Source organism: Macrobrachium rosenbergii, chromosome 57 (assembly GCF_040412425.1).
Source record: "Macrobrachium rosenbergii isolate ZJJX-2024 chromosome 57, ASM4041242v1, whole genome shotgun sequence".
In the NCBI taxonomy this organism is placed as follows: Eukaryota; Metazoa; Arthropoda; class Malacostraca; order Decapoda; family Palaemonidae; genus Macrobrachium; species Macrobrachium rosenbergii.
The window spans coordinates 12,471,690-12,498,591 of record NC_089797.1 but is presented as its reverse complement, the minus strand read 5'-3'; the positions used below and the strand labels follow the sequence as shown (position 1 = coordinate 12,498,591).

Below are 26,902 nucleotides of genomic sequence, written 5' to 3'. Positions count from 1 at the left end.
CTGACGACACTAGCCCCCCTACGGTGTCTTCCACTGTACATCTCCAAGTATGTTAAATTATGCACTATGCCGGTTAATATCCTGTCTGCTGCACAGGATCCCAGGATAGAAATACACATTTTAGCATCATATACTTTATTTATATCCTATAGTTTGGAAAGGGAAACATTAGACAAAAAATATATTGAAAATCTGTATGAAATGTTACTCATTTATATTTCAGATACACCACGGCAAGGCAATGATAAACAATGCATAGTTTACGATGGTGTAATGTTTTCATTTGGGTTCACACGAATGACTTAAATCCGATGTATGGATATATTCACCATATATCCGCTCGGAAATGAAGAAACAAATCTATTGTATTCTGATGAAGAAAGCTTACTAAAGCCACATATGAAATGAAATAAAAATCTTGAAATGCCAATGATTAAACGCTAGCGACTTAGGCCTAGGCTGATAATTTTGCCTTCAGTTTTTGAAGATTGGCCTTGAAATTCATAGGCGGGAGACCCTTGGCACCAGTGTTGCTAATAGCAAAAGTGCCTCCAGCTGCTGGGTTGTCTGCTATCTCTTGTGGAGTCAGTTTCAGCGTTCCCGAAGTGACGTACAAGATGTCGTAGTTGGGACCTCCCCAGCATGCGGAGGTTATGTTTTTCGATGGAAGAGACACCTGGCGGATCACTTTCTTCTCCTTGGGGTCTACGCAGATCACCTGCATGACATAAAAGTTCGTTTGTTGCTGTTTTATTTGCTTTTCCCTTAGGAATACCTAGTTAAAGCTGTTTAATTTAACCAGCTTGGATATGCAAATGATGACAAAATTATCTTTCTAAACTTTATGCTTCCTTCTTAACTAAAACTGATAATTTTGCCCAGTTAATTAAATCATGTTAACATGGGCAGGTTCTTCTAATATGCACTGTACTTAACTGATTCTTTAGGACCTCATAATTTTCTGCTCGCAAGAAATGGACGATATTCAACTTGCAATGAGAGCGCTATAAAGTTGAGGGTTCAATAGTATTTGCACATTTACCCAAGAGCAGGTAAATTCAGTGTGAAATTTTTAATTAATTCAAGTTTATAACCTGACTTTCTTTTCTGGTAAAAACATTTCAACCTGTGTATTAGTCTTACAATACAGATAGTTAGTAAAAATACATCTGGCATTCGCCATCAACTGGAGTTGAATACACGATTAAGATAAACCATTAAATGATGCTGCATCTCATTTGCTACACATAAGTATAAAATTAAACCACATTGGTCGGGTAGTGACGCTGTCTCTTCACGTCTTTTATTAAAGACGGTAAACAAACAGAGATGAAATAAATTACTAACAAATCTGATCAACTGAAGTCACAATCACGTGATTTCGTGTTACAAGGTAAATCAATACATCCTACTGATTTATGTATGACGTGAATAGACGATTATCTTGTTCTTTGATGATCTAGTACTGTATTACACGGACTGAACTGATGGAGGTATAATAACAGCGTTAAACTGTTTATGTTGCCAATTCCTATTGGTCACCGAATGAAAGTAAAAGAAAATATTCCGCGGATTCATGACGGATCGATCAATATATCGTCTACTGACTCAAGTAATGACCTTTTAGGAAAACATTAAACATGTGCATAAAGGTTCTGTGTAGGACTTCTATGCTTTTGTGACCGTGGATGGAACTGTTACGTTCTCTAACGATCGTCATGCACAATTATACAATTACAATGTGACTATACAGCTCAGTCTACAAGCACAATATAAATTCCACAAAATTTCATAATTACGGTTAACTCTTAAAAGTATCTAGAAAGTTTTTATAATTTTACTGTACCCGGAATTTATTTTTATCATCACCTGTTCAGTTGAGTTTTCTGTCTTGTAGAGCGAACAGACCATTCTGAATAACGTATTCTAGAGGAAAGATGTCCTAAACCGAAGACAGCACTAGAATATGACTATCAGTGACTTAAGAAATAAACATTTGTCGGTTAGGACCAAAGAGCAACATCTCTTGTCCGTGTACTAGGCCTACTTCGGTATAACTGCTCTCATCATTGTCCAACAAATCTTAGGAATTAAAAGAATTCTATAGTCTGCATTCGCTTGACTGATAAATCTTCTCATTATACGCACACACACACACACACACACACACACACACACACACACATATATATATATATATATATATATATATATATATATATATATATATATATATATATATATATATATATATATATAACAGATAGGGATCATTATTTAAAAAAAAAAAAAGGAATTCTTAATTTACCGGATTTCTTCACATCAAATGTACTTCCGGGTCACCTTCCCTAACAAGACCTTTAGACCTTCTCGAACAGGAAACAAGGCGATGCAAATATTGTTGTCAAGTGACTGGGGAGGTCTGAAACTGAAAATCTCTTTGTAAAAAGGCAGCAGCAGGCCAGGATAAACTCACCTGTGCACCACCAAAGCAGGCCACCCACAAATTTCCATCGGTGTCGATAGTCATGCCATCAGGAACCTGGTCCTTGAGTCCTGCTGTGTCGTAGTTCAGTATCGTTCTGCGATTACCTTCGTTGAGGAAAATGAAAGATGAGGATTCCTAATGCATTTTATAAACGGAGATCATAATCATTCAATTTATTCATGCATATTCGCGTGCGTGCTTCCAGCCTCCGTTTTAAAATGGCTTACCACCTACCGTTATCATACTGACACCTCTAATATGAAGCCGTGTTATTTAGCTATATTCTCATACGCAAAGTACTCCACGCTAGGCATTTATACCTAGGGCCTAAGTTATCGAGATGTAAACTAGCTCCAGATTTTAAATTACTAACAACAACAATAATCGCGAATATGAAATAATAACACTGAGACACGAACTCGAGACTTACTGATTTTCCCGCCAGCGTCGTCGTAATCGAAGGCATCCACTGTTTTGGCTGGAGAGTCTATGTAGTAACAAGTCTTCCGATCGTGACTCCAGGCAAGACCGTTGGATATCGTTACCTTTGAAAAAAAAAAAATGTAATAATGTGTTCCGACTTGGAAAACTATAATAATCTAGAGGACAGTGACCAGTTTGCAAGTGAAATGACGTAGGTTCAAGCACCAGTGAGCAAGATCTCAAATTATGAGGCCACTTTCACAAAAATTATTTGTTCCTCCGTTGCACAGTTCGTGAATCAGTGTTCCAGTCTTCAGTAACCGTCAGGCTGCCCCTAAGGAATGCATTGAGTGTATTTTGTTTCCATGATTAGCATTTAAAAACTTCCAAGACATTTCTCGGTTGGGCAATTTTAGAAAAATTATCGTTATTGCATCTTGACTCACCCCTTTCACCCACTGAGTAAACTCGAGCTCGTGGTCGTACTTCCAAAGAGACGAGGTATTGTGCTCGAGCAGCTCGCCTTTGTCGTCCAGAGGACACATTGTGCCTGAGGAGAAAGATTTAATAATGGTTTTTCTTAGCTCTTACAAGAAAAAAAAAGTCAAGTGTGATTAATGGGCTAGAGGCCACCACTTACGTTCAGTTATATTTGAACGTTAGTGGGTTCAGTTTTGCCTGCACAGACCGACTGTGCAGGCATAACTGCGCATGTATAGGGGCGGCCTTAATTGGGCTTTCAACTATTTAATAAAATGGAGCTCCCATCTCCCACGCTTCTGGAAAACTTTCAGCTGAAAGTTTTTCAGAAGGATGGGAGGAAAAATCTAATTATTATTATTATTATTATTGTTATTATTATTATTATTATTATTATTATTATTATTCAGAAGATAAACCTTAGTCATATGGAACAAGCCCACAGGGGCCACTGGCTCGAAATTTAAGCTTCCTAAGAGGCTCATTAGGAAGTAAGAGAAGGTAAAGGGAAATACAGAAAGAAGAGCTCTCACTCAATAGATTAGTAAACAGATAATAAATGGAAGCATTTGGAAGCTTCCTCATGTGGTTCGTGATGTTTCCATCAAACAGTAAGTCAGCAGCCATGAAAAACCAACTACAGCTAACTCCCTACTTGGAGACTATAATATAATCCTTTGACAGTTCGTCAGCTTCTTATTGCTGCCCCCAGAAATTTTTCTTTGGGGGGAGTGGCAGGGCCAATTAGAGTCTGAAGAATTGCTTAATATGCATTTTAAAATGATATACTGAACTTGATAACATAAGAAACAATTTAAATAATATACTGAATATGATATATTATAAGGAACAATAAACTACATATATAATAAAGTAGAAACAAAAGTAGATAATGTATTATTAAAGATTCAAATGATTCTGTACATTTTGCCAAGAATTATCCAGTATGGTACTAGCAAATACACACACACACACACACAATAATATATATATATATATATATATATATATATATATATATATATATATATATATATATATATATATATATATATATATATATATATATATTATATATATATATACATACATACATACACACATACATACATAAAATATAATTTCAGTTTTAATAGTTCTCTCTCTCTCTCTCTCTCTCTCTCTCTCTCTCTCTCTCTCTCTCTCTCTCTCTCTCTCTCTCTCTCTGTCATGGTGTTGCAAATCATGTTCCAACGCATATATGCTCAACATTGTGTTGCAAAAACTTCTCTCTAGCATTTTAATAAAAAAAGAGCACCTTGGAGTAACCACATCATTTCTTCATAGGTCATTCTTAGATTACATGCAAATACAATTAGATATATTTTTATACCAATAAACATGAAAGTTTACTGGTACTTAAAATGAAGATAGAGAGCAATAACAAATAAACATATGAAGTACGAATGAGAACGAAGATTAGAATCTGCCTCACAAAGTTACAACTTGTTAGTGTCTCAGTAAAGAGGCTCCAGAATCTCTGATTAAAAATTTACCCTAACGGAAAGTTATGGAACTTTCCTGTCAAATGCAAAATCTCTAAAGACTGAAAAGGAATTCCTTACTTTACAAAACTTCTTGGAGAGTCTTCCAGTCTATAATACGTATGCTTTCCCTTAAGAAATAAAACTAAGTGATGAGAAACCCCATACTTTATTATCACAAGTCCACAGATGCTTTTCAGTTACCAGTTCAGATTCCGGAGAACTCACTGACTGGGCAAGAACGTTTCGTAGAAATAAGCTTCAAAACCTTTAAGGAAGAAAATTTCTCTCGTTCTCTCTTTCCGATCGTAAGAAACTTTCAGAAGCCCTTAACTGAATTTAAAACCGTAATTTGTCTTCATATTTTCATGAGACTTTTCCATTTGAGGATGAAGATGCACATGCAAACGAATTACTAACATTGTGCAAGATTCCAGAACTCCGGATCCCATTTTGAAGGCTGGAGAATTCCAAGAGGCTTCAGAATCCTTCAGACTGATTCCTTGTAGACTTATTCTGAAAACAAGCCAGTTACAACATCGAACACAAAACTGGGCCGGTCGGAAGACCTTTCCCTGGTATACCTCCTCGGAGGAAACCAGGGACCTCCCGGTAAAGAGGGCCTCCTAGGGGCTGGCTTCCCTGGAGGGAGGCAGGGCTTCTGCCAGGTCAAGTAGCATCCACGGAGGAGGCCTCCTCCCTAGGCGGGGGCCAAGGCTTCCTAGGGATGAAGTCCCCTTAGGAGAGTGTCTAGCCACTCTTCCAGGGATACCTTCTCAGGGGAGCAAGAACACCCAAGGAAGGGAGTCCCTCCTCAGGAGTTACCTTCCCAGGAGGGGGGCAGGTCTCCGGCCAGGCTGAGAACCATCCCTGTAGATGAGCCCTACCACGGGCGTGTGGACCAAGACTTAAGTAAGGCACCCCTTTGGGATAATTACGGGCTACTCAACAAACAAGAGCCCGTGCCAGCACAATGCTGCCTTAGTCTCATTTAGGAGAGTCTCCTAGAGGAAACCAGGGCAAACCTTCCCAGAGGGAATCACGAACCTGCCAGGCCGGGAAGCATCACCACAGGGGTAAGAGCCAAGACTTCCTAGGTAAGGTATCTCTTTAGGCAGGTCTCCATCATGAAATAACCGGCATTTGTTGTCAAATTATATATTTATTTCTGTACTTCTGTTTAATGTAAAAATATATAAAACAACAGAAACTATTACACATCATTCAGAGAGTAATGCAAACGGCAAAAAAAATTCTTCTGAACATCTCGTTTGTTTCTTCTGTTAGACATGAACGTTTTCTAGCATTATTCCTGAGAGAGAGAGAGAGAGAGAGAGAGAGAGAGAGAGAGAGAGAGAGAGAGAGAGAGGGAGAGAGAGAGAGAGAGAGAGAGAGAGAGACGAACTTAAGGCCTATAGACCCTGAACAAGCATACCTGCCCATAGTCTTCCTTGAGGGTCGCACTTTGCATCATTGAAGTGGTCGTCGGTTGTCGTCTGAATGACACTTGGCTTGACAGTGACCTGGTCTGCATCACTGACTGACCAACGGACAACCGACAGGGTATTTCCCAACCCTACAACGAAGAGCTCTGGCTCTCCTTCCACCGGGATCACGACGCTGACAGTCTCGGCTGCACCACCGTCGTCTGTGAGCAAAATGATGAATTAGTTGAAATAGAGTTTAATTAAGTCACATCTCTAAAGCACTTTTGACTCTCTGGAAGTATTTGTTCTTGAATGAGAGGTAGAAATTGGAAAAAGGTAAAGTTAAAGAAAGTTTTGGAAATAAAACTGGTTTACTAAAGAATACAGTTTAATGAAATATTTGTTTCTTTGATTTTGTAGTTATTAGTATTTCTATGTAGGTTTTAAACTAATGGAAAATTTGCGATCGACGAAAATATTAGTTTCATAACTATCTCTTTATAAGTAAGCATTGGACGTTTATTATTTAATCGGTCATCTTAAAGTCTTCTTTTGATCTCACTACATCTCCCCATCCGGCTACACTTCCTCCCCCTCCCACTACACCTCCTCCCCCTCCCGCTACACTTCCCCCTCCCACTACACCTCATCCTATGAAGGTTAGATCTAACTTCCTTGCTTCATCCCCTCCCACCACTCCTCCTCCCCCTCCCACTACACCTCTCCATCCCACTACACTCTCTCCCCCTCCCACTACACCTCCTCTCCATCCCACTACGCCTCCTCCCCTTCCCACCACACTCTCTCCCCCCTCCCACTACCTCTCCTCCCCTACCACTACCCCTCCTCCCCTCCCACCCCCACGCTAACAGTCTCCCTAACACCATGACACGCAATGAAAGTGTAACTGTTTCTGCGCACCTCGCACAAGAACCAGCTCTTTTGCCTTACCTAAGGTCAGCACCTGGTGTCTCCCGCTCTTGATGAAATGCCTCCTGAGGGCCTTGGAGAAGACGTCCACGTAGAGGAGGGCTTGTTCCTTCTCGAGCCAGTGAGGTCCCTCCCCTAGTTTTATGCAGGGGACGGGCAGTTGGTCTACTTTCACGTTTGACATCTTTGACTCCTAGTCCTACAGCCTGGTTAAAAGTGAACAAATTATAGCGTCTGATGAGGCCCGGTTCTTTTCTGTTCTTTAGGAATAAATAGAAATTAGGCTTATAGAACTGTTTTCTGTTTTCGACGACTGTGGACTGTGGCATCTCTCTCTCTCTCTCTCTCTCTCTCTCTCTCTCTCTCTCTCTCTCTCTCTCTCTCTCTCATTAAACTAAGAAATTTTAACTTAACCGTCTTTAATGGCAGGTAGAAGAGTTTTTCAGCTGGAAGTGAAATCTGAAGTTTTTATTAACATTATTAATGCAAAGACAGACCTGGCGTGTAAAGTAATCCCTAAAAAAACACGATTTGCAAGTCTTTACAGAGAAAGAAACAAAGCAGTCGTCATTTCCTTGCTGTGGCGGGTGTTAATACGTTTTCACTGTTCTAATACGAAGGGGAAAAGAATATACCGCACAAAGATGCATAATCAGCAAGGACAATGAAGCGCATGCGCGAATCCAACTACAGTAGGCCTATGCTGCCTCGTATGGAAATTTATTTTTACTATGAAGTTCAGCATTTGAATAAATCGAAAACTTTCTGTTGGAAACCAACAAGAAAAATAACGCTATTCTTGAAAATTATGCATACGTTTTTGAAACAACATATATTCCATCAACTTTAGATGTCTAAACAACTTCTCCTCATCATTGTAAGTATCATAAAGATAATGACCCCCGAGACATATAAGTCCTAGATAACGACCCCCGAAAACCCTTGGGGTCACTATCTAGGAAAGATCCGAGTTTACAATATGTTGTGCAAGGGAAAATATATTTAAATGCTTTATTGAGCGTTATTGCACGTTTCACTATGATTCATGCTCATCCAAGTTAACATGCTGTAAAGTGTTTTCAGTAGTTGATACTCACGCCCACAGATGGCGTGGTATGTGTTAATTTACTAGTCTATCTTAGTGGTAAGTTGTGTTCACTTTAGTGAGTTTTGTTGTGAGAAGGAATTTTCACTTCCGGCTTCTCTGGCAATGGAATCTCTGCCAAAAAAGAGAACCTGAGTGTAAGTACTTAAACTATTTAAAATGTTTGTTCTTTATAATTTGTGTTGGAGCTGACTGTGCTTTCTGATACGATATGCATAGTCTCCGTGCATGCTTCAAAATGTTGTTTTTATGTGGAACAGGCGAGGGGGTCGAATAGTTAGCATCGTATTAAGTGCTATAATCAGTATTTGTGATGGTTTAATAGTAAGTTATTTTATTAATCCTTTTTCAGTGTCTGACTCAAGTGTCCATAATTTGACGGCACATTTCAAGACGTCAGCTTGTTTATATATATATATATATATATATATATATATATATATATATATATATATATATATATATATATATATATATATATATATATATATATATATATATATATATATATATATATATATATATATTGAGTGTAAATTTAGGCCAAAGGCCAAGCGCTGGAACATACGAGGTCATTCAGCGCTGAAAGGGAAATTGACAGTAAAAAGATTTTAAAGGTGTAACAGGAAGAAAACCTCGCTGTTGCACTATGAAACACTGATTAGAGGGCTGAAAGTAAGATGGATGAAAGAGAATATGATCAGAGGTACGGTAAAAGGAATGAAAGGGGTTGCAGCTAGGGGCTGAAGGGACGCCGCAAAGAACCTTGAGTAATGACTACAGTAAGCTGCATGAGGTGTACTTACGGCACTACCCACCCCTCTACGGTATATATTTCACAGGTATACAGCGAAACCAGGCATTTCACGAACTGCCTAAAATTTCAGGAAGATAGCAAAATGCACTTAGGGAAATTTGATCACGCAGGGACTAGTACTAAACACGGCAAAATACATTTGACCCTCCAGGGGCTATAGTACTAAGCACGGCGAAACAGGGTAGGTGAGTCACTGCTCCGCCGAATTTAGTACTAGCCCCTGGGTGGATCAAGCGTCCCTAAGTGCATTTCGCTATCTGCCTGAGATTTCAGGCAGTTCGCGAAATGCCTAGTTTCGCTATCTACCTGCAACTTATATATCTATGAGCAAGGAGTATAATTTCTCTCATATGCAAGGAGGTTATCTGTGCATTCCCATGCACTGGACAATTCCTGCGTCAAGGTGTTATAGTAAAAGGCTATAACGGGTTATGAAGGTTACCGTTCGTACCGGATGCAGAGTAGTAACTGTTATTTACCTTGGGGCCACTTTTTATATGTTTGTATGCTATGTAAATCTATCATATTTTGTGGTAACATATGTTTATGGCGATTTGGTTTCTTGTGGACTTGATTTACTTTAGTGTTTTGTATAAGCTAAATTTGATTTGCAGGTACCATTGTATATTGTCTATCCTATGAGAATTATCTTTAGAGTTTAACATTATAATTTAGAATTGTCTTCAGCTATTATATTTTATTCTATTCATTTATGTTATGTTATCATTTGTTACTAAATTACTTATCTAATGGCAATACTAAATTTATTTTTTTATGGAAGGTTGGCATCATTTGCCCACACTTCCATACTAGAGCAATCTAGTAAAAGGATTTCCTTTACATGTTGGTAAATCAAATTATGAGAATCTTAAATAAATTCTCTTGATGACCAAAATCTAAATTTTCTCATATACACAAAAATAATCACATACACCTAGTGTAGGTATTCATAAGTATTTTTTCTGCGGCATGATGGTAATATTCGGTAAATTAACATTTAGAGATTAAACCATTTATTTTAGTACGATTTGCTACTTATTTAACGAAGTTGCTTGTATTACTGAGTAAAATATTCTTAAAGTGCCAACTGACATACAGGTCGAAGTGACTTCTTTAAAACACGAGCAGTCGTGGTTCTGAAAAAGACCCTTCGTGCTTGTAGGCCTAGTGAGGAACACGGCATTACGCAACTGAGAAAAATCGCTTACATTATTTCCTCTTGCATCAGTTATATGCTTTAAATGAAGTGATTCTTCTTCCTTAGTCAGAGCTTATTGCTTCATTTGACTTCAGGTAATATTACTTTCTCGAAAAGTAACTCAGGCAGAGGCTTCATACGGGAATAAAAACTGTTCATTGTGTTGTTGACGAAATGCTGATAGACTCGCATGTCACAAATGAGGGCCAAATAGCAAAATAGCCTACTTTTATTTTAACCGAATTATTTCTAGAAATTCATTCACTGCGCGGTATAAGGTTGAAGTTCTTCATTTGAGCATGTAAATGAACAATGATCAGGAGCGTTCTTTCCAGGCACATTTGATTTAAGCGTCATTTTGTTATCTTTTTGATCAAACAGAGATTTACTGAGATCCATGCTAACTGTGCGTTACATAGCGGGCGTCATGTGTCATGTGACAGCTTATCTGATTAGTTATGTTGTAGTGATGTCCTATTTTGAATAATGAACAGTTTTTTTTCATATTTTTATAGATCTGTTTTTGGTTTGAGAAAAATTCAACGAGAGGTAGCCTATGTTGTGCTTCCGTATATATACCAAAGTGAATGAGTTAAACTGCATTGTCCTTTGTATGTTCCTAGAAGCTTGCGTGAGTTGCAGATTTAGGCTAATAATGGTAACATTCTCGAACATCATGTAACTTACACCGAGTGGCGTTTGGTGCTGACAACAACAACAACAAAAAAATTATCAAATTCCTTGTACACTGCAAGGATTGTTTTGCATGCAACTATGATTCATATAACAGTTCTCAGAGGAATTGAGTTCTGTTTCTTTCCAGGAAGAATTTATCATGTCGTTCATTATATTTTCGTTATTTTGAGCAATTTCCTCTAATTTTAGGAACGTTGTGAAATGTGACCGGCTCTCATAACGCTCCCACCGTTTTCACATTCTTGCAAGTGCTTGAGTTGCATCTCATAAACTTTTGGTTTGTTTAAGTAAACTTTCTACAGCAACTCGCGCCCCTCTCCAGAGACCTGTTCTTCAGCTTTAACACAGGATTTCTGTCAGTCCATGCAATCTACATTCAGTCTTTTCCTATTACACTCAAACTTCTCCCATTACTGTCAAAAATACTTAATCCACACATATATTCACGCCCATTCCCTCTATTTTAACCTGCCCTCTTCTTTAACAACCCTATTGCACCCCGTTATCCTCCTTATAATTCTGAAACTTCCAAAGAATATCAATCAGTGTCATACTCCAGAATTCCTCTAGTCCTCCCCTTTATCAAGAAGACAACTCTTCCTCACATCCCAGAGGACTTAATAAGAAAATGAAGGTTAATACCTGGAGTCAACCTCTCTACGGACAAAGGATGGGTTACTCAGATAATTACATTAATTACATGTATAATCTTAATATTATATAAAAGTTATTCTACTCAAATGTGTCCCACCTTAAGCTGAAAACAAGTTTGTGCCGGATATAAAAACCGGTTTCAAGCTCAAAGAGAATTTGGAGTTTAATTATCAGGTTCTGCGATAATTTCTCTCTCTCTCTCTCTCTCTCTCTCTCTCTCTCTCTCTCTCTCTCTCTCTCTCTCTCTCTCTCTCAAGTAACAGAACAATTTATTCACTAAGGCATCAGCACATTGTCAGTTTCTCTATCTTATCTTCTTTTCACTGTACTCCTCATGACTTTCATCTTTTGTTTGTTTGTTTTGGTCTTTATGTATTCAATAACATTTCAAGATTACTGTACAAGTTAAGTTGTTTATTCACTGGCTGTTATGAGGTTACCTTTGCAATGAATACCAACAACAAACACCTAAGATAAAATTCTCACACAACGCACGGGAACTGTTATATGTCCTACCTTTCACCAAAGAGGTTTGCAGACCCGTTAGCGTACGACTGTGCGGCTCGGCCAGTGACTGTGCTGCTTATAGCTGGTGCATCTCGAGAGATTCCTCCCCCTTTTCGCGGTTATTGTCGCTTCACTTGCTCTTCTGATTTACGTAAATTAAGTTTGATGTTAAGAAAGAACAGTTATCAAAGATAAAGAGAAAACTATGTTTATGTTTAAAATAATTAATGCTTTCTTTTTGTCTTAGGCGAGTCGACATAAGGAAGGAACATAATATAATATTCAGTGCCTAGACTGACGCTTGGTAACAGCGCGTTTTTTCCCTATTCAAGCACCTCGTGATTTACTGATGCTTATCAATGCATTATCATTGTCGTCTCGTCTATGAAAAAACAAACACTCCCGCCTCTTATCGATATTACCTCACAATCGGCGTTTTAAACAAAGTGGAGCCTGTTTTCAAATCTAAACTCCAGAGAAACTGGCATCTAGCATAGCGGTACTTAGGAAGAAAGATAAAAAAGAAAACCAGTTTACCGCCGACCAAAGGGTTATGGGCCTGAGTAAATAAAGTGACATATTTGATACGAGATGCTTTTGACTTTGTTTTCGGCCTGCTTTTTATTTGTAATGTGGTGTTGAAGATCTGTAGCAAGGGATAAACTTTTCTTTCAAGAAAAAAATCAACTGATTTTCATACAAAGGAACAATGGAACTTATTTGAAGTAAATTATGAGATCGATAACTGTTGCAGGATTTTATTGTAGAGAATGGAAGTGTCATATGCTTAGAGAGAAAAAAAAAATAAAAATTAGATAAGGATAACAGGCGGCATTATGCTTCCAATGTGACTCACAGATAAGCCCTGATGTTATCATATATTTTAAAGGTCAGTTTTGGATGAAAATTTACATTTTCTTGGAGTGTGTGCTTGAGATGGTAATTACTATGAAGAGCCTGTTAATGTTTTAAACTTTTCTTTTCCGCTGAAAGTATAAATCACTTAGACTATGTAAACAAGAGCTCGTATGGTTGATTAACCGGGAAATTATGCTTCATTCACTGTGTTTATGGAAGAAACGGTTAGAGAAGGCAGGAAAGGAAATGTATATAAAGAAAGATTTAATAAAAGAAAGTCAAATGAGTGGGAAGTGCAATTATTGTTATTAGCATGAAATAAAATTTCGAGGAAGGAAATAAACAGAAGTTCGACATGCAAAACATATTGAACATTTTATGGAAATTAGAAAGAATTTGAGTTAAAGGAAGATCTTGTGATTGTAGGCTGATTAGCGAGCCGTTTATGCAAATAGGAATAATAGAATATTAAGAATATTCGCCCCAGGAGAGAGGAAGCGCCGTCAATGCGCCTCATGGGGTGCACTGTAGGCCCTTAGCTGCAACCCCTTCCATTCTTTTTACTGCACCTCCGCTCACATTCTCTTTCACCTATCTTACCTCCCACCCTCTCCTAACACTTAATTAATAGTACAACTGCGAGGTCTTCTCCCTGTTACACCTTTCAAACTTTTTCGCTGTTAATATCCATCTCAGCGCTGAATGACTCCATGGGCCCCAACGCTTGGCCTTTGGCCTAAATCCTATATTCTATTCTATTCTTAAGAATATTCGCTGCATGTAAATATTTAAAGAACAAGGGACAGACTGGACGGTTTAGAGAACCGTAGAATCGGTGGGGCGGGAAGGATAGTAATAGCTCTATCTAGGACTATATATAATTGAGACATACAACCATTATTTTGTATATAAGCTAATAAGAAATAGCTCCTTCCCAAATGCAAAATTACACATCTGTTTTTAAAATTATTTCGCGCATAAACCTATCAGAAATAACTCCTTAATCAATATTTAAATTTTTAGGTGCATTTAAACAACATATGCTGTTCCTCTTTTCTAAAGAGTCTTAAAAATAGATTTTCGGTGTATTTTGGTGAATGCCTAAAGCTCTATACTTACTCAGTTTTGACATGCGACCAAACAAATGCAACCGTGCATGTTTCATATGGCCTTTTTCACGTAATGTATGCTTCATCTATTATCACCAGAAGAAACCGGGCTTTGAACAATTACTTCTTGTAAGGCACTTTAGCTTTTTGCGCTTTCCTTCACGTCATTCACCTCTCGGCTGGTTGAATGGTTGTGCAAACCTGCAAGTTCTTCCTGTATTTTTTCTTTCTATGAATTTTTCAGGGTGCGACTCCTGTGAGTGAAGAAACAGCGGTATCGTGAATCGGCAATGATGTACAGTTTCCCATAGAGGAGGAAAAATGCGTGATGCCAGAGTAGGCTTCACATTCTCGGGAAGATTATCTGTTTACTACTTTTCCCTTCCCATATCTGTAATCAGAAATTCTATACAGTGATAGGAGATGTATCAAGGTAAGATTGTATGAAGTTTGGGAACAATCCATGCATTTTGCAGTAGTGAGCTGAGCGTTGTACCTACGAAAGATGGGAGGTGAGGTCGCCATTGTCTTGCACACACCAAACAGTTATGCAGGTGTTCACTCACAAACGAGCCCAGATCTTATCTCTCGACTAAGGGAACTTCTTTCACAACAATGTTGCTTACAAGCTAGCTCGCTAAGTTGCCAGTTGTATGATCTAAAAAAAAAAAATACTGGTCCTACAATCTGGCCAAAGAGAAATATTCCAATGTGGCATCAGATTTTATTTAAACATGGATTATCAAGGATAGTTAAGCAGCATTACATTCTTCTAAATATTCAGCATAAACGCATGCACATAGATAATGTATTTCTTTCTCAGTTGGCTCTTGAGGTCGCGCCGGGTTGTCTGGTTCTAGGTCGAACAAGTGGGAGACAATAGGGAATGACCCTTGGATGCTGCTGACAAGCGCCGCTTAAGACAAACTCCCCTGGGACAAAACCACCTCTCATTTCGCACTTATGGTGCAAAATGAGATAAAACCCGTAGTTATGTTAAAACTTGACAAAAGCCAAACTTCGTCGTTTGATGAGAAATATAAGAATGACTAGACTGAAAAATTGACTGAATTTGTAGTTTTGCGATTAACTTAGGAAGTACAGTTTTTGCGCTTGAATCGTTGAATGCATAGCTTCTTTTAAGTACACGTTAAAATTAATTTCGTGTTTTCTTCATAAAACACCATCATTATAATGCTTTCCTTACTGCAATCTTATATAATGAAAGTAATACTTTACATATCACATAGGCCTAAGTATTCATAAACTAAAAATGACAAGAAAGGACGTAAATTATCACTTGGGAATTTTAAAGGGTTTGCCTTATGTAAGTTTCGGTCTATGGGATTTTGTTCTTTGGGAGTTTTATCCTAGGGATGCTCCAATATGGAATTTGTTCTTGGAGACTTTCGTCGTACATTGGATAATAGTGTATTCATAATTTTTTTTCGGAGAAGTAACGAAAGAGATTAAAACAGTGGCCGTTGACATTTAATGTTATATAAGAGAACATTCAAACAAACGCAGTTAGAATGGTTGGTATGTTTGAAGAGGGAATGGATATAATAGAGAAAAAGTGGTAAGTGATTGTTGAAATGTTACAGCGTAAAAACTCTTTTAGCGTATCAATACCTAACTGTTTCTCAGTGATGGCTTCATTTCTTAATTAGTAATGTCCTATTGTTAGTACACGTTGTCACACTGAGAAAAGGTGCAAAGATTGGAAACGAAAGTTTGAATATATGGTAAATCGACCATCTGTTGTAAGACAGTTATGAAACAGGAGAACCACCGAATTATAAACCGACGATGAAAGAAGAAGAAACAACATAAACTTGTTACTAACAGAGAAATATTTAAGCGGTTCCGTTTAAATGAGCTGTAGTTCCCCCATTTCGAATTCAGATCCAAACCTATTTTGTGTGTTGGATATTAATTTTAAAACAGTACCAAGAGAAGTGTGAAGAAGAGAGAGATAGGCTTACGTAACGCCAACAGATGTGGTGAGTGCCCAGCTGTTGGTATCAGCTTGAGATTTGAAAGGTAACCTTTATCACTTGTCATGGGCCAACAGTTGTCGTTTGGCTAACTTTGGCTAATATGATGCTCATTGCAGATTCTAGTCAGAATTAACCTTTTTTGTTGATTGAAATGTTTGTCTTTTATGCTTGGATTTAGCTTAGTGGTTAGCCCTCTGGTTAAATGTTAACTAGCCCACGGTATAGCACTGATAGGCTAAATTACGTTCGTGGGGGCATTGAACGTTTCAGACATTATTTTGGTAGTAAATTAGTAGTTTTACAGATACCGGATCCAAGTTATAACCTAAAATTATGGTGGACCGAAATAGGAAACCATTTTTGTGTGGGAGAAAACAAAAGTGAAATGCAATTATTTAACATAACCCAACGAAGCTTTGCCCCATCCCACCCTTCTCCCAGGACACCTCATATAATCTAACCTAGGGCACCATAAATTAAACAAGGTTGCAGCCTAACCTAGCCTATAGTACTGGGTCCTTACCCTCCTGGGGGCCCCTTGACTTCACCCACTAATATAACCTAGGTTACCAGGGCCGTACTTACCTATCCCTAAGGAGGGTAGTGCCATCAGTGTACTTAGAATGATGCACTGTAGGGATTTTAAGGTTATTTGCAGTGTCCCTTCAGCCCCTAGCTGCAACTCCTTCCATTCCTTTGACTATATGCCTACCTGTGTCCAAATGTTCATGTACTCTTTCTTACATCTTACTTTGTACCCTCTACTTGTAGGTCCCAGTGCTTGGCCTTTGGGTAATTCTAAGCCGGCTGTCCGTGGTGAGGTAGACTGTGGCATTTGATGTTTTCCTATGTTATTTTACTTGTTTACAAGAATTTAAAGTAATACTTTGTCGGCCGGCTGTAACTAAACTGTAATTGACCTTTGAAGACTACGTGACATTCCGCAGTGAGCCCGCCACCCCCCTCCATGGCTAATACGGCAAAATTGTAACCAGTAAACACCCCTACGGTACGTTAGGTTGGTATTTTTAGGGGTGTTTACTGGTTGCAATTTTGCCGTATTAGCTATGGAGGGGGGTGGGGGGCTCGCCGCGGAATGCCAGCTTAGATCTACCGTGTCAGTAGTGTAGTCTTCAAAGGTCAATTACAGTTTAGTTACAGCCGACCGACAAAATATTACTTTAAATTCTTGTAAAGCAAGTAAAATAACAGGAAAACATCAATTGCCAAAGTCTAGCTCACCGCGGACAGCCGGCTTAGAATTACTGGCCTTTGGCCTAAATTGTATATTCCAGTTATTTCAATTTCTTATCCAGACTAGTGCGTAGTGTTACTTTAAAAATGTTCAGCAAACCTTATCGTAATCAGAATTTGCAGATGTCAGCAACCAGGGTGAGCTTAGAGTAACGCCTTTATTTCAGTCTTGTGTATTTTCTCTATCAAAAACCCTGGCTTCCCACTGTGGTCCCCTATAATTGTATAAGAAAAGAATTTCTGTATCTGTCAGTTACTGATTCTGGTAGAACTATATAGTAGCTCCGCGGCGGCGACAGCACTATAACTTGACTCTTTCTATAGTTTTTTGGTTGCTGATTATGAATTTACCTTTAATTTTTGGTGCTCGAGTGTAATTAACCTGTAATTAATCCCTGAAGTCCATCCAACAAGGGGTTTTCATATGCGATCTTCACAAGACAGAGCACGGGCACATCTGTTTCGAACGGTTCATATCCCATCCAGCAAGTGCAATATCTTGTTAACGTATGGGTAACCCCCCCCCCCCCCGCGCGGGCCAGTACTAAACACGGCGAAGGGACATTCCATTTGGCCGATAACAAACAGATGCACCGCCAGTTAACGTGATGGGTAACCCCCGCGGGCCAGTACTAAACACGGCGAAGGGACATTCCATTTGGCCGATAACAAACAGATGCACCGCCAGTATCAGAACCCCAAAAAGTGTTGAAAAGGTAAAAACAGGCGCGGAGCTAATATATAGAATTACCCTGATTCTTTACCAAAGTGAATGTTCAAAATGGTGAAAACACAAACAAAAAAAATTTAAATCAGTTCAAATAATCCAAGGAACAACAGTTCTGTATCAAAGGAACCATGGATAAGAACTGAAGCCAGTGTGTTCAGTCAGAGCAGGAATTCCAAAATTCCACTCTGTCGATGAAACTTAGAATAAAAGAACCAATCAGGTTTCAACATTGTCCACATACCTATATTTCCAGATGTAACAAAGCTTTTCCAAATCTGCCAGCCATGTGTTTCTCAGTGCAATGGGAAACAAAAAAACCAATAGGGAGCTCCACTTGCAGGAATGTTGAAACATAAACGAGAGCTTAGAGAAAGTCTGAGTGGTTAAAGTTTGTTGGCAAAAACCTCAGTAGTGGTAAATTTTGCAATAAATTTTAGTATGATTTCCATTTGGGCATATTAAGGAAACCTTATAACAAAGCAAAACCTTCCGTTATCAGTAAATGTTATTAAGGTTAAGCAAATATGGCTATAGCTTAACTAGATGCAGTATCAGTTACAAAATGCATTGTATAGAATAGAAATGTCACAAAAAAAACCAACTTAGGGCAAAAGGTCCTACATTGCTGGGATGCTGTTCCCCCTTGACCCCTTTCCGTAACCTGCTGTAGAATGCTATAAGTCATGGAGTAAATAACAGGAATACTTTGTACTCTTAGCTTCCTAACCAACCAAATTTAGGCCAACAGCTCCTATATTACTGAGTTGGGGGGGCTTTCTTTTCCCCTTTGAAGCCCCCCATCCCCAGCCTGTCTAGAAATTCATTAGTCATGGAGTAAATTACAGGCATATTTGCATCTTAACCTTACCTTCCCTAACCTGACTCAGGGCACTAGGTTCTACTGGGAGGCTTTTAGCCATTAGACCCCCATCTCTAACTTGTTCTAGAATGCCACATATCAAAGACAAGGGTATGCTATGAATCAAAGAGTGAATTACAGGCATGTTTTGCAAATTCTTCTTCATTCATGTTATTGCATAAAGATATAAGTCATGTAAGGAAATATAGGTAAATATTTTGTTTTGTATTTTGAACTGGTTTATTCATAAATATCTTTGGACAGTCCACTTTTATGCGAGGTCGAGTTGAACCATCTCCAACTCTTTGCAGACGTCATGCTAATGCTACCTGATGTCAAAATATTTATGATTAGTTTTTTTATTTTATACAGATTGTGTCATTTGATATTACTGGAATCTCAAAGGGTTCATTTTTTTGGTTTTCAGATATTTTTTCCAGTTATGTTGCGTGATACCAATTTTATGGAGTTGTCATTTCGTCATGATCTATTTTCCATGATGTTTAAACACTGGGAAGTTTGTAATTGGACTGGATTAGAGAATTATCAGTGGCCACTGATAATGTAAATTATAAATTGTCATTTTTATTTGAAAAATATATGTGCTGCAAAGTAGATTTACCCATAGTTACTGTATAATAATGGAATATTGTTATTGTTATAAAGTTTATTAATATGTAACTTAGTGTATATTTTTTTTTTTTTTCATTTATGTTACTATTGTTCTTTTAAATTTTCAGATTAATAAAAAGTTTGGGAAACTTTCAAAATGAAGAGGGGTTTCAGAAGAAGAGATTCTCTAAGAATAAGGCCCCCGTCTGACAATAATGGGACTCCTGTGTCTTTGCAGTCAGCGCTCTTTAGCCACACTTATCAAAGTACATCTGAATCTGTTGTTGTCCCAGAGACTCCTAACAATTCTTTTAACTGTCCTGTGAATGACATTAGCATTACTGGTGGAACTGTGCTTGAGACACCTGACACTCCAGCTCCTGAATTGATGGACATTTCTGAGAATGGGGTTCTCCAAGCACTTGACAAAGGCGTCTGCGATAAAAGCTTTGAAAACTTGATCCTCGCATCTAACATTGCAAAAGTGCTTGACAAAGATCTCATTTCCACAGATGAGGAGGATGCCTCTATTCTGGACGTTACACGTGAGCTTAATTTGCAAGGCATGAATGTTATGTCAATTCTTGAATCTGAAGATACATTTGTTCAATCTTTGCATAGTCAGAACAGGAAAAATAGCTCTAGAATTAATGTAAGTAAGCAATATTTGCAATATGTCTCACCTGTGAAAAGGAAAAAGCGAAGGTCTCTTGCAGAAGTGATCTTACCATTTGATTTAAATGATAATGACACCTTGTCAAAGAAACTTCAGAGTATACAAGAAATTAAAGAAAGTACATCTAAAGTCAGACAAAAACGTCGTTCACACACTTCTGTCAAAATCAAGACTAGCAAAGATAGACAGAGGCCCCTGATCAAAAGTCGAGTAAGCCTTCAATTTTCAGACCTTAATCTAAAGGACACATCCATACCAAAGAAGCATAATCCCCAAGTTAATGATACCCCTAATACCAGTTCTGGACCTAAAGGAAGTGCGTCAGAAAATGAATGTGCTTTGTTTTCTGAAAACGAAGATGGTGACATAAGTGCTCTAACTAGTGTTAATGAGTCTGTAATTGATATAATAAAAGGACTTCAGTCGCAAAGTTCTCCAGAAGATGCTCATAATGGTGACAGTTTTCCTGCAAAGTCCTCAGTGCATCTTGAAAGTAGTACATTTTCATTACCACAACAACAGATAAACCAGATTCCATCACAAATGCCATCTAAGGAAGCCAGTTATTGTGATGCAGAGAGAAACAGCAGCAGTGATGATTTTCCCCAAACTCAGCCAGCCTCAAAATTGATTTTGGAAGGTTGGTGTTTTTAGTTTAAGATTGTGTTTCGTTTTAGCCACTATGTTTTGTGTTAAATAGCAATATAATAGAGCAGGATTTGGTAGCATAATTATTTTCTTTATTTGAATAATTATTTCTTACAGTCCAAGTGAAATGTTTGGTTAAATTTTGTGAGGCTTTTATTTTGTGACAAGCAGCATGGCTCATAATGGTAATGTCTATTTGTAACAAACAAGCCTTGTACTATACTTTGATTTACAGTACTTCATTGCTTAATGCGTGAAGGATGCTGAAGAGCTGAGTTTCCAACTTATATCTGAGCAAAGTTCTGTGTTAGGTGAAATTTCCACTATAGAAGTCTGTCTTGTCGAACATCCTATTATATAGTACTCTACTTGCACAGCTGAAGGAATGAGTGAGAACAGTACCATGATCTCTTTTCCCTCTTTTCATTTCATTAATCAAAGCTGGTACAGTGCTTTTTAGCTTGTGTTTTTTATTTAAAATCAGGCAGTCAGTATTCAAGCATTGCCAGTGATTGTTTTCTGAACGTCTGTGTTTTAGTATCCTTTTTATCCTATTTCCCCAGTTTTTCTAAAATTGTCAGTCAGCTTAATTAGAGTAGAGATTTCTTGGTAGATTATCAGGAAAATACTCTTCTCTGCCATTCATTTTTTAAATATGCATTCTTACCTGAAGTAGCCTTGAGTAGTACAAGATTTTTATGCAAATGTATAATTTTTGAATGGTGTCTCTTAGTGAAAGAGTTCAGTATGGTATTAAATAAGTTTTGGTGTCATTTTGAAATCTCTCTCTCTCTCTCTCTCTCTCTCTCTCTCTCTCTCTCTCTCTCTCTCTCTCTCTCTCTCTCTCTCTCTCTCTCTCTCTCTCTCTCTCTCTCTCTCATGGCAGTATTTAAAAGTTATTAAATGCGCTTGCTCTTTCAGATGTCGTGGCGTATGTAGAAGTCCGTATTAAGAGAGCTAATCATTCTGATGTTATAAAAGACCAACTGAAAGCCCTTGGTGCTGTTGTGAGGGAAAAGCTAACTTCTGATGTGACTCATGTTATATTTAGAGATGGCAGTAAGGTAAAGTATATTTATAGTAATGTTTAATGTCGTCATAGTGCTTGAATGTAATTTTGATAATGATTAGTGGTTATGAATATGCTTTTAAATGAGGGCTGCTGTAAATGAAGTTATTCTTGAGCTGTTTTCTTTGATCCCCATAAGGGGGTAGTACCGTCAGTGCACCTCGCATGGTAAACTTGCAAGGTGCACTGTTAGCATTACTTAAGGGTCTTTGCAGCATCCCTTCAGACCTTAGCTGCAACGTCTTTCATTCCTTTTACTGTACCTCCATTCATATTCTCTTTCTTCAATCTGATTATCTACCCCCTCTAACAATTGTTTCATAGTGCAACTGCCAGGTTTTCCTCCTGTTACACCTTTCAAACCTTCTTACTGTCAATTTTCCTCTCAGCACAGAATGACTTCATAGGTCCCAGCACTTGCCCTTTGGCATAAGTTGTTTTTTCTGTTCTATTCTGTTTTCTTCAGTGAGTATTTTATTGCCTGTAGGAACAATTGTAGTGGATGGTTACCTTTCAGAGTTTGTTTTTTAGTTTTTTATTCGATGAATTACAGTACTGGGAAAGTCAGCAATTTCATTTTAACAATAGATTACAGAGTGTAAATAAGTGACGTAATATTCTAGAATAGCTTTAAATAACAACAGTGTTTATATGGTTATGAAAGGCTTGTCATTATTCCAAGTCTTGTAAAAAGATGCACCTATTTATTCCTCAGTATTAGTTCTTGAGTACTTTTTTTTTTTCTCTCATTTGTATGAAGCACAAACATTTACCTTAATTAAGACTTATCTTTTTGGTACTGTCCTAGAAGGGCTGACTGATTAAAAATTTACAAGTATATTGTTTCAGGAATACCTCAACTTTTTCAGTTCCTTTTCTTATATCTTTCATATGTGCTGTTGTCTGAACTTTCACTGTTGCCTGTTCATTCACATTTTTCTCTGCAGTGCCACTTTCCATTGTTTATTATTTACACCTGCCCAGAGTTATTGTTTAAAATTAAGAGCGTATATTTTCATCATAAACACTTGTTACACTAGCTTTTTCCCTTATTTGGTTATATATGAAACAAGTTCTCTTTACCTTCTGCCTTGTACAATTTCTGTCTGAACCTGTACTGGGTCTAGGTCTGCATCTATCTTTTTCCGTGATTCCTAGGCCCTCCCACAGCTCTTTGTCTTTTTGTGTCCATTTCTACTGCCTTGTTGACCAACTGTTCCTCGTCCCTTCTCTTAATGTGTCCTAATTATCTCAGTCTCTGAGATTTCAGTCTTTACTTTTTATTTTCCTGGCTTCTGGACATTTCATTTCTCTTTTGAAACATCTCACCATATTCAGTCCATGAACCTTGATATTCTGTGTTCACACTTTTCAAAATCTTATCTCTTTGTCAGTCCCAGTGTTTTTGCTACATGAAGTAGTGTAGGCCTTATATACCCATCATAATTTTAAGGTATCTCAGTCAGTGAGATATTTTTATTTTTAGGCTATCTCCCCACTTCATCCATGCTGCAGCTACCCTTTCTTACTGCTTTCTGAATTCCTGGTTCACAGTCCTGTTTTTTCCCAATGTAACCTACAATAATATTATTACAGTATTGTGAATACAAGATGGAAGTTTCATTGAAGTTTCTTAATCATAATGCATTTTAGTTTTAAACTGTTGCTGCTTTATTTCATCCGTGCATACTGTAATATGACATAAGTAAATGGAGATGTTTTAATTATGAAAAATAAAAAGAAATAGCTTTTTGCAGCTGAGACAGGCTCACTAATGATATGGGTCCTGCCTCTCCTTGGCTCATTCATTACAAGAAGCAATTCACCATACAGTTTGTCTCCATAACTTGGTATTAAGGCTTTAGTAACAGTAAAAGGTTTTTATATATGAGATCTAAAAATTATTTTAGAAATCGGGTATTTTCATATCACTCGTTTTCCAGGGAACTTTTAATCGAGCAAAGAAACGTGGCCTACATTTGGTTTCTTCCTTATGGGTTGATGCTTGCAAGGAAACCTTTCAACGTGTTTCTGAAGCATTGTATCCAAGTACCTCTCTTGAATCTTATAGCAACCCAGTCTTCCTCTCAAAACTGAGGGTAAGGTTTTTATTTACAGTACTGTATTGGTAGTCTTGAAGTAAGTGCTTGATGGTAAAATTTCAAGTTTCTTATATTTTGTTTTACTTTCTTGACAGTTAAAGTCTCTTGATGTGATATTGAGTGTATAAATTCCTTGTAGAATAATTCCATTCAGTCAGTTTCAGATAAGATGTACATTTATCTGTCTTGATTTCATAAAGTTTGCAAGTGACAGGAAATTAGTCATATTTTAAGAGTTAATTTTTTTCATGCAAATACATTGCCTGTATAACACATTTTGTTTGTCATGAAATTTTCCTTGGGAAAAGTTCTGAGAGCAAAAACTCACAATGCTAATAGGTGCACCTGTACATATGAATTTGTCTGTTCCTGGCTGTTAGTGAGAACTTGGGACTGGGAGGAGAGAAAATGCATTTTTAAGGACTTGGTTTTCATGAACAAAATTATTTAGAAAAATAAAAATCCATTTCATATATTGCCTAAATCTCAATTTAAACAGGGATGAATAGTTGGCAAAACCTCAGACAGGTAATTTACAGTTGTAGGATCTGCTTGGATTTTTGAGTTGGTATAAGAGTTGTGTTTATGAAACAACCCTGAGTACAGTATTGATAGTAATGTGCAGCCCCCACTACAAATCTGTTTGGTAATGTCATGGTATTACCAGTGGCATTCCCAAGAGAGATGATAGAGCTTACTTGTTAAGCGGGATTTAGAGGTGGAAAACCTTGGAAGTCTTGTGTGTTGTTGAAGATGACGTAATGGGAAAATGAGAGGAAGAATGTGGAGGTTAGGATTATAGTTCTAACTGTCTAGAACCCTTCCTAGAAACAAGGACAACTTGCTCTGCTTCCACTGCAGTACTTTGAACCTTATAGTTAATTCATAAGATAAAAATTTGTAATTTCATTTGAGATCTCTACCAGTTGTCATGAAAGGTGTTGATCTCATGGTTTGAAAACCTTAACTTGGGCAGCTTGCTGCTTCAGTATATGTCTACAAGGTAACTTGCCTGAGCCTTTATGAAATGATATTTCTAGTTATTTCCTAATTTAGCATTGCAAAGGTGAAGGTTTGCTGCCCTGACTGGCAGAAAGGAAGGCCTCATGGTTCTAGTCATGTACCAAATATGATGGTTTGGCAAAGAGTACAAGAGATTGGCCTTGGTTCCCCAAAGTTTTGGTCTTTGCAACAGAATCAACACAAATTGACAAGACTTATGAAACTCTGGCTTTCTGTATGACTTTGCTTGATAGTATGCAGCTCACTTATTTGCTTTGAAGGTACAAATGCCAGGAAGAAATTGCCATAAACGAAAGTTTTATATTAGTAACTTAACCAGTAATTCCATAGCTATTATTTTCTTTTAACCAGCAGCTCAAAATTTTGAAATTGCGGGTCACACTAGTTTGGTTTGGTTATGGCGACGTGCCCTGACCACTTTTGGGTGTAAGAGAAGGTACAACATAGCGAAGAGCTTCAATTTGTTTCTGCCGGCTATGGTTGGAGGACTGTGGTTGGCAGCAGCTCGAATTTTGGAATTTATACTTTGCTGGTTGTTTGCCTTATCTTCAATTGAGGCTATCAGTCGAGAAACATGCCAAGCGCCATCCTGGGTCAAGGTATTTTTTCATTTGATTTATTATATTTTAAAAATGGCACTTGGCATGTTTCTCGACTGAAAAGCTCAATTGGTAAAGTATTTATTTTTGTAGCCTTTCGGCATAATTAAGATAGTGTTAGGCGAGATTTGATAATTGGTTGACGACTCTTTGCCCGTTTTTTGGACTTGTATTAGACTTTTCTAGGATGTATCTAGGATGTCTGACACTAGTAGTTCACTACAGGCAGTCCCCGGTTATCAGCAGCCTTGGTTACTGGCGATCCGGTTTTACGGCGCTTGTCTAGCGACGACGATAACCACATTTTTGTCGCTGATAACCAGTTAGCGGCGCCGATAACCAGTTATCGGCACTGATCGCCTCTTATCAGCGGCGCCACTAACCGGGGATCAGTGCTATTATCCCCGATTTTTGGTTAGCAAAGGCTGCAATACTAGACTAACTAAAGAATCTTATGGCTCGCACATTGTTTGTTTTCTATGTAGGGGATAAACATGTTCAGTAGATTTACATTGTGAGGAGTGTAATGACTGGGATATTAAGAAGTGGAAGACTTTAGAAGCACACCTTAAGAAACTAGCTAGAGATAGGAAGAGGAAAGCTATGGCTAGGGAATCTAGTAAAGCTTTAGCTAGTCAGGATTCATCCGCTAAGTCGGATGCAATTGTTCCTGTAATTTCTTCTGTTCCCATTCCATCTCCTCCACCTGTGCAACCCTCTCCTTTACTTGGCTCTCACGTTTCCGACCCCAACACCATCACCAGTCTGGAGTCGAAAATTGAGTTGATTGTTCAATCAATCGCTAAATTAGCGTCGTCGGTGAATGTGCTAATGGACAAAAGTGCAAGTGCAGTGGTAGTGGAGGAGGTGTCTGTTCGGCCCGCTGATTCTCCTAGGCCAAGGTCCCTGTCATACTCCCCACCACCTGGGAGGAGTCAAACTGGGAGCCTAAGGGAGGTCGGTGGGGTCTGCCCCCGAGCAGTCGCCCCCTCAGTTCAGTCTGTTGACGAATCCCATACTGCAACCAAAGGCCATTGGAAAGGCCTGCAAGTGAGCACTCATTGTATGTCCTCCAACTCCGAAGATTTTAGTCCCAAGTGCTCACGGTGCTATGC

At 38.1% G+C, this 26,902-nt stretch overlaps 2 protein-coding genes across 3 annotated transcripts in view; one reads left to right on the top strand and one right to left on the bottom strand.

The window, feature by feature from the left end:
* Positions 1 to 118: 118 nt before the first annotated feature.
* On the bottom strand, positions 119 to 12,400 carry LOC136837122 (regucalcin-like). Its single transcript, XM_067101733.1, has 7 exons — positions 12,258 to 12,400; positions 7,293 to 7,477; positions 6,350 to 6,562; positions 3,358 to 3,461; positions 2,919 to 3,033; positions 2,477 to 2,592; positions 119 to 718 (listed from the first exon to the last, which is right to left on the bottom strand). Exons 2-7 carry the CDS (start codon positions 7,453 to 7,455, stop codon positions 455 to 457), a joined length of 975 nt encoding a protein of 324 aa, XP_066957834.1. The 5' UTR covers positions 7,456 to 7,477; positions 12,258 to 12,400; the 3' UTR covers positions 119 to 454.
* Positions 12,401 to 15,860: 3,460 nt separating this feature from the next.
* Positions 15,861 to 26,902, top strand: part of MCPH1 (Microcephalin) — a 56,608-nt gene continuing 45,566 nt past the window's right edge. The window contains exons 1-4 of one of the 2 annotated variants that reach the window (XM_067101729.1): positions 15,861 to 16,258; positions 19,799 to 20,986; positions 21,916 to 22,058; positions 24,007 to 24,162. In XM_067101729.1, the coding sequence (XP_066957830.1) occupies positions 19,828 to 20,986; positions 21,916 to 22,058; positions 24,007 to 24,162 (1,458 nt within the window). In that variant the 5' untranslated portion in view covers positions 15,861 to 16,258; positions 19,799 to 19,827. The remainder of the gene's footprint in view (positions 16,259 to 19,798; positions 20,987 to 21,915; positions 22,059 to 24,006; positions 24,163 to 26,902) is intronic. The other variant, XM_067101728.1, reaches the window with a different exon arrangement.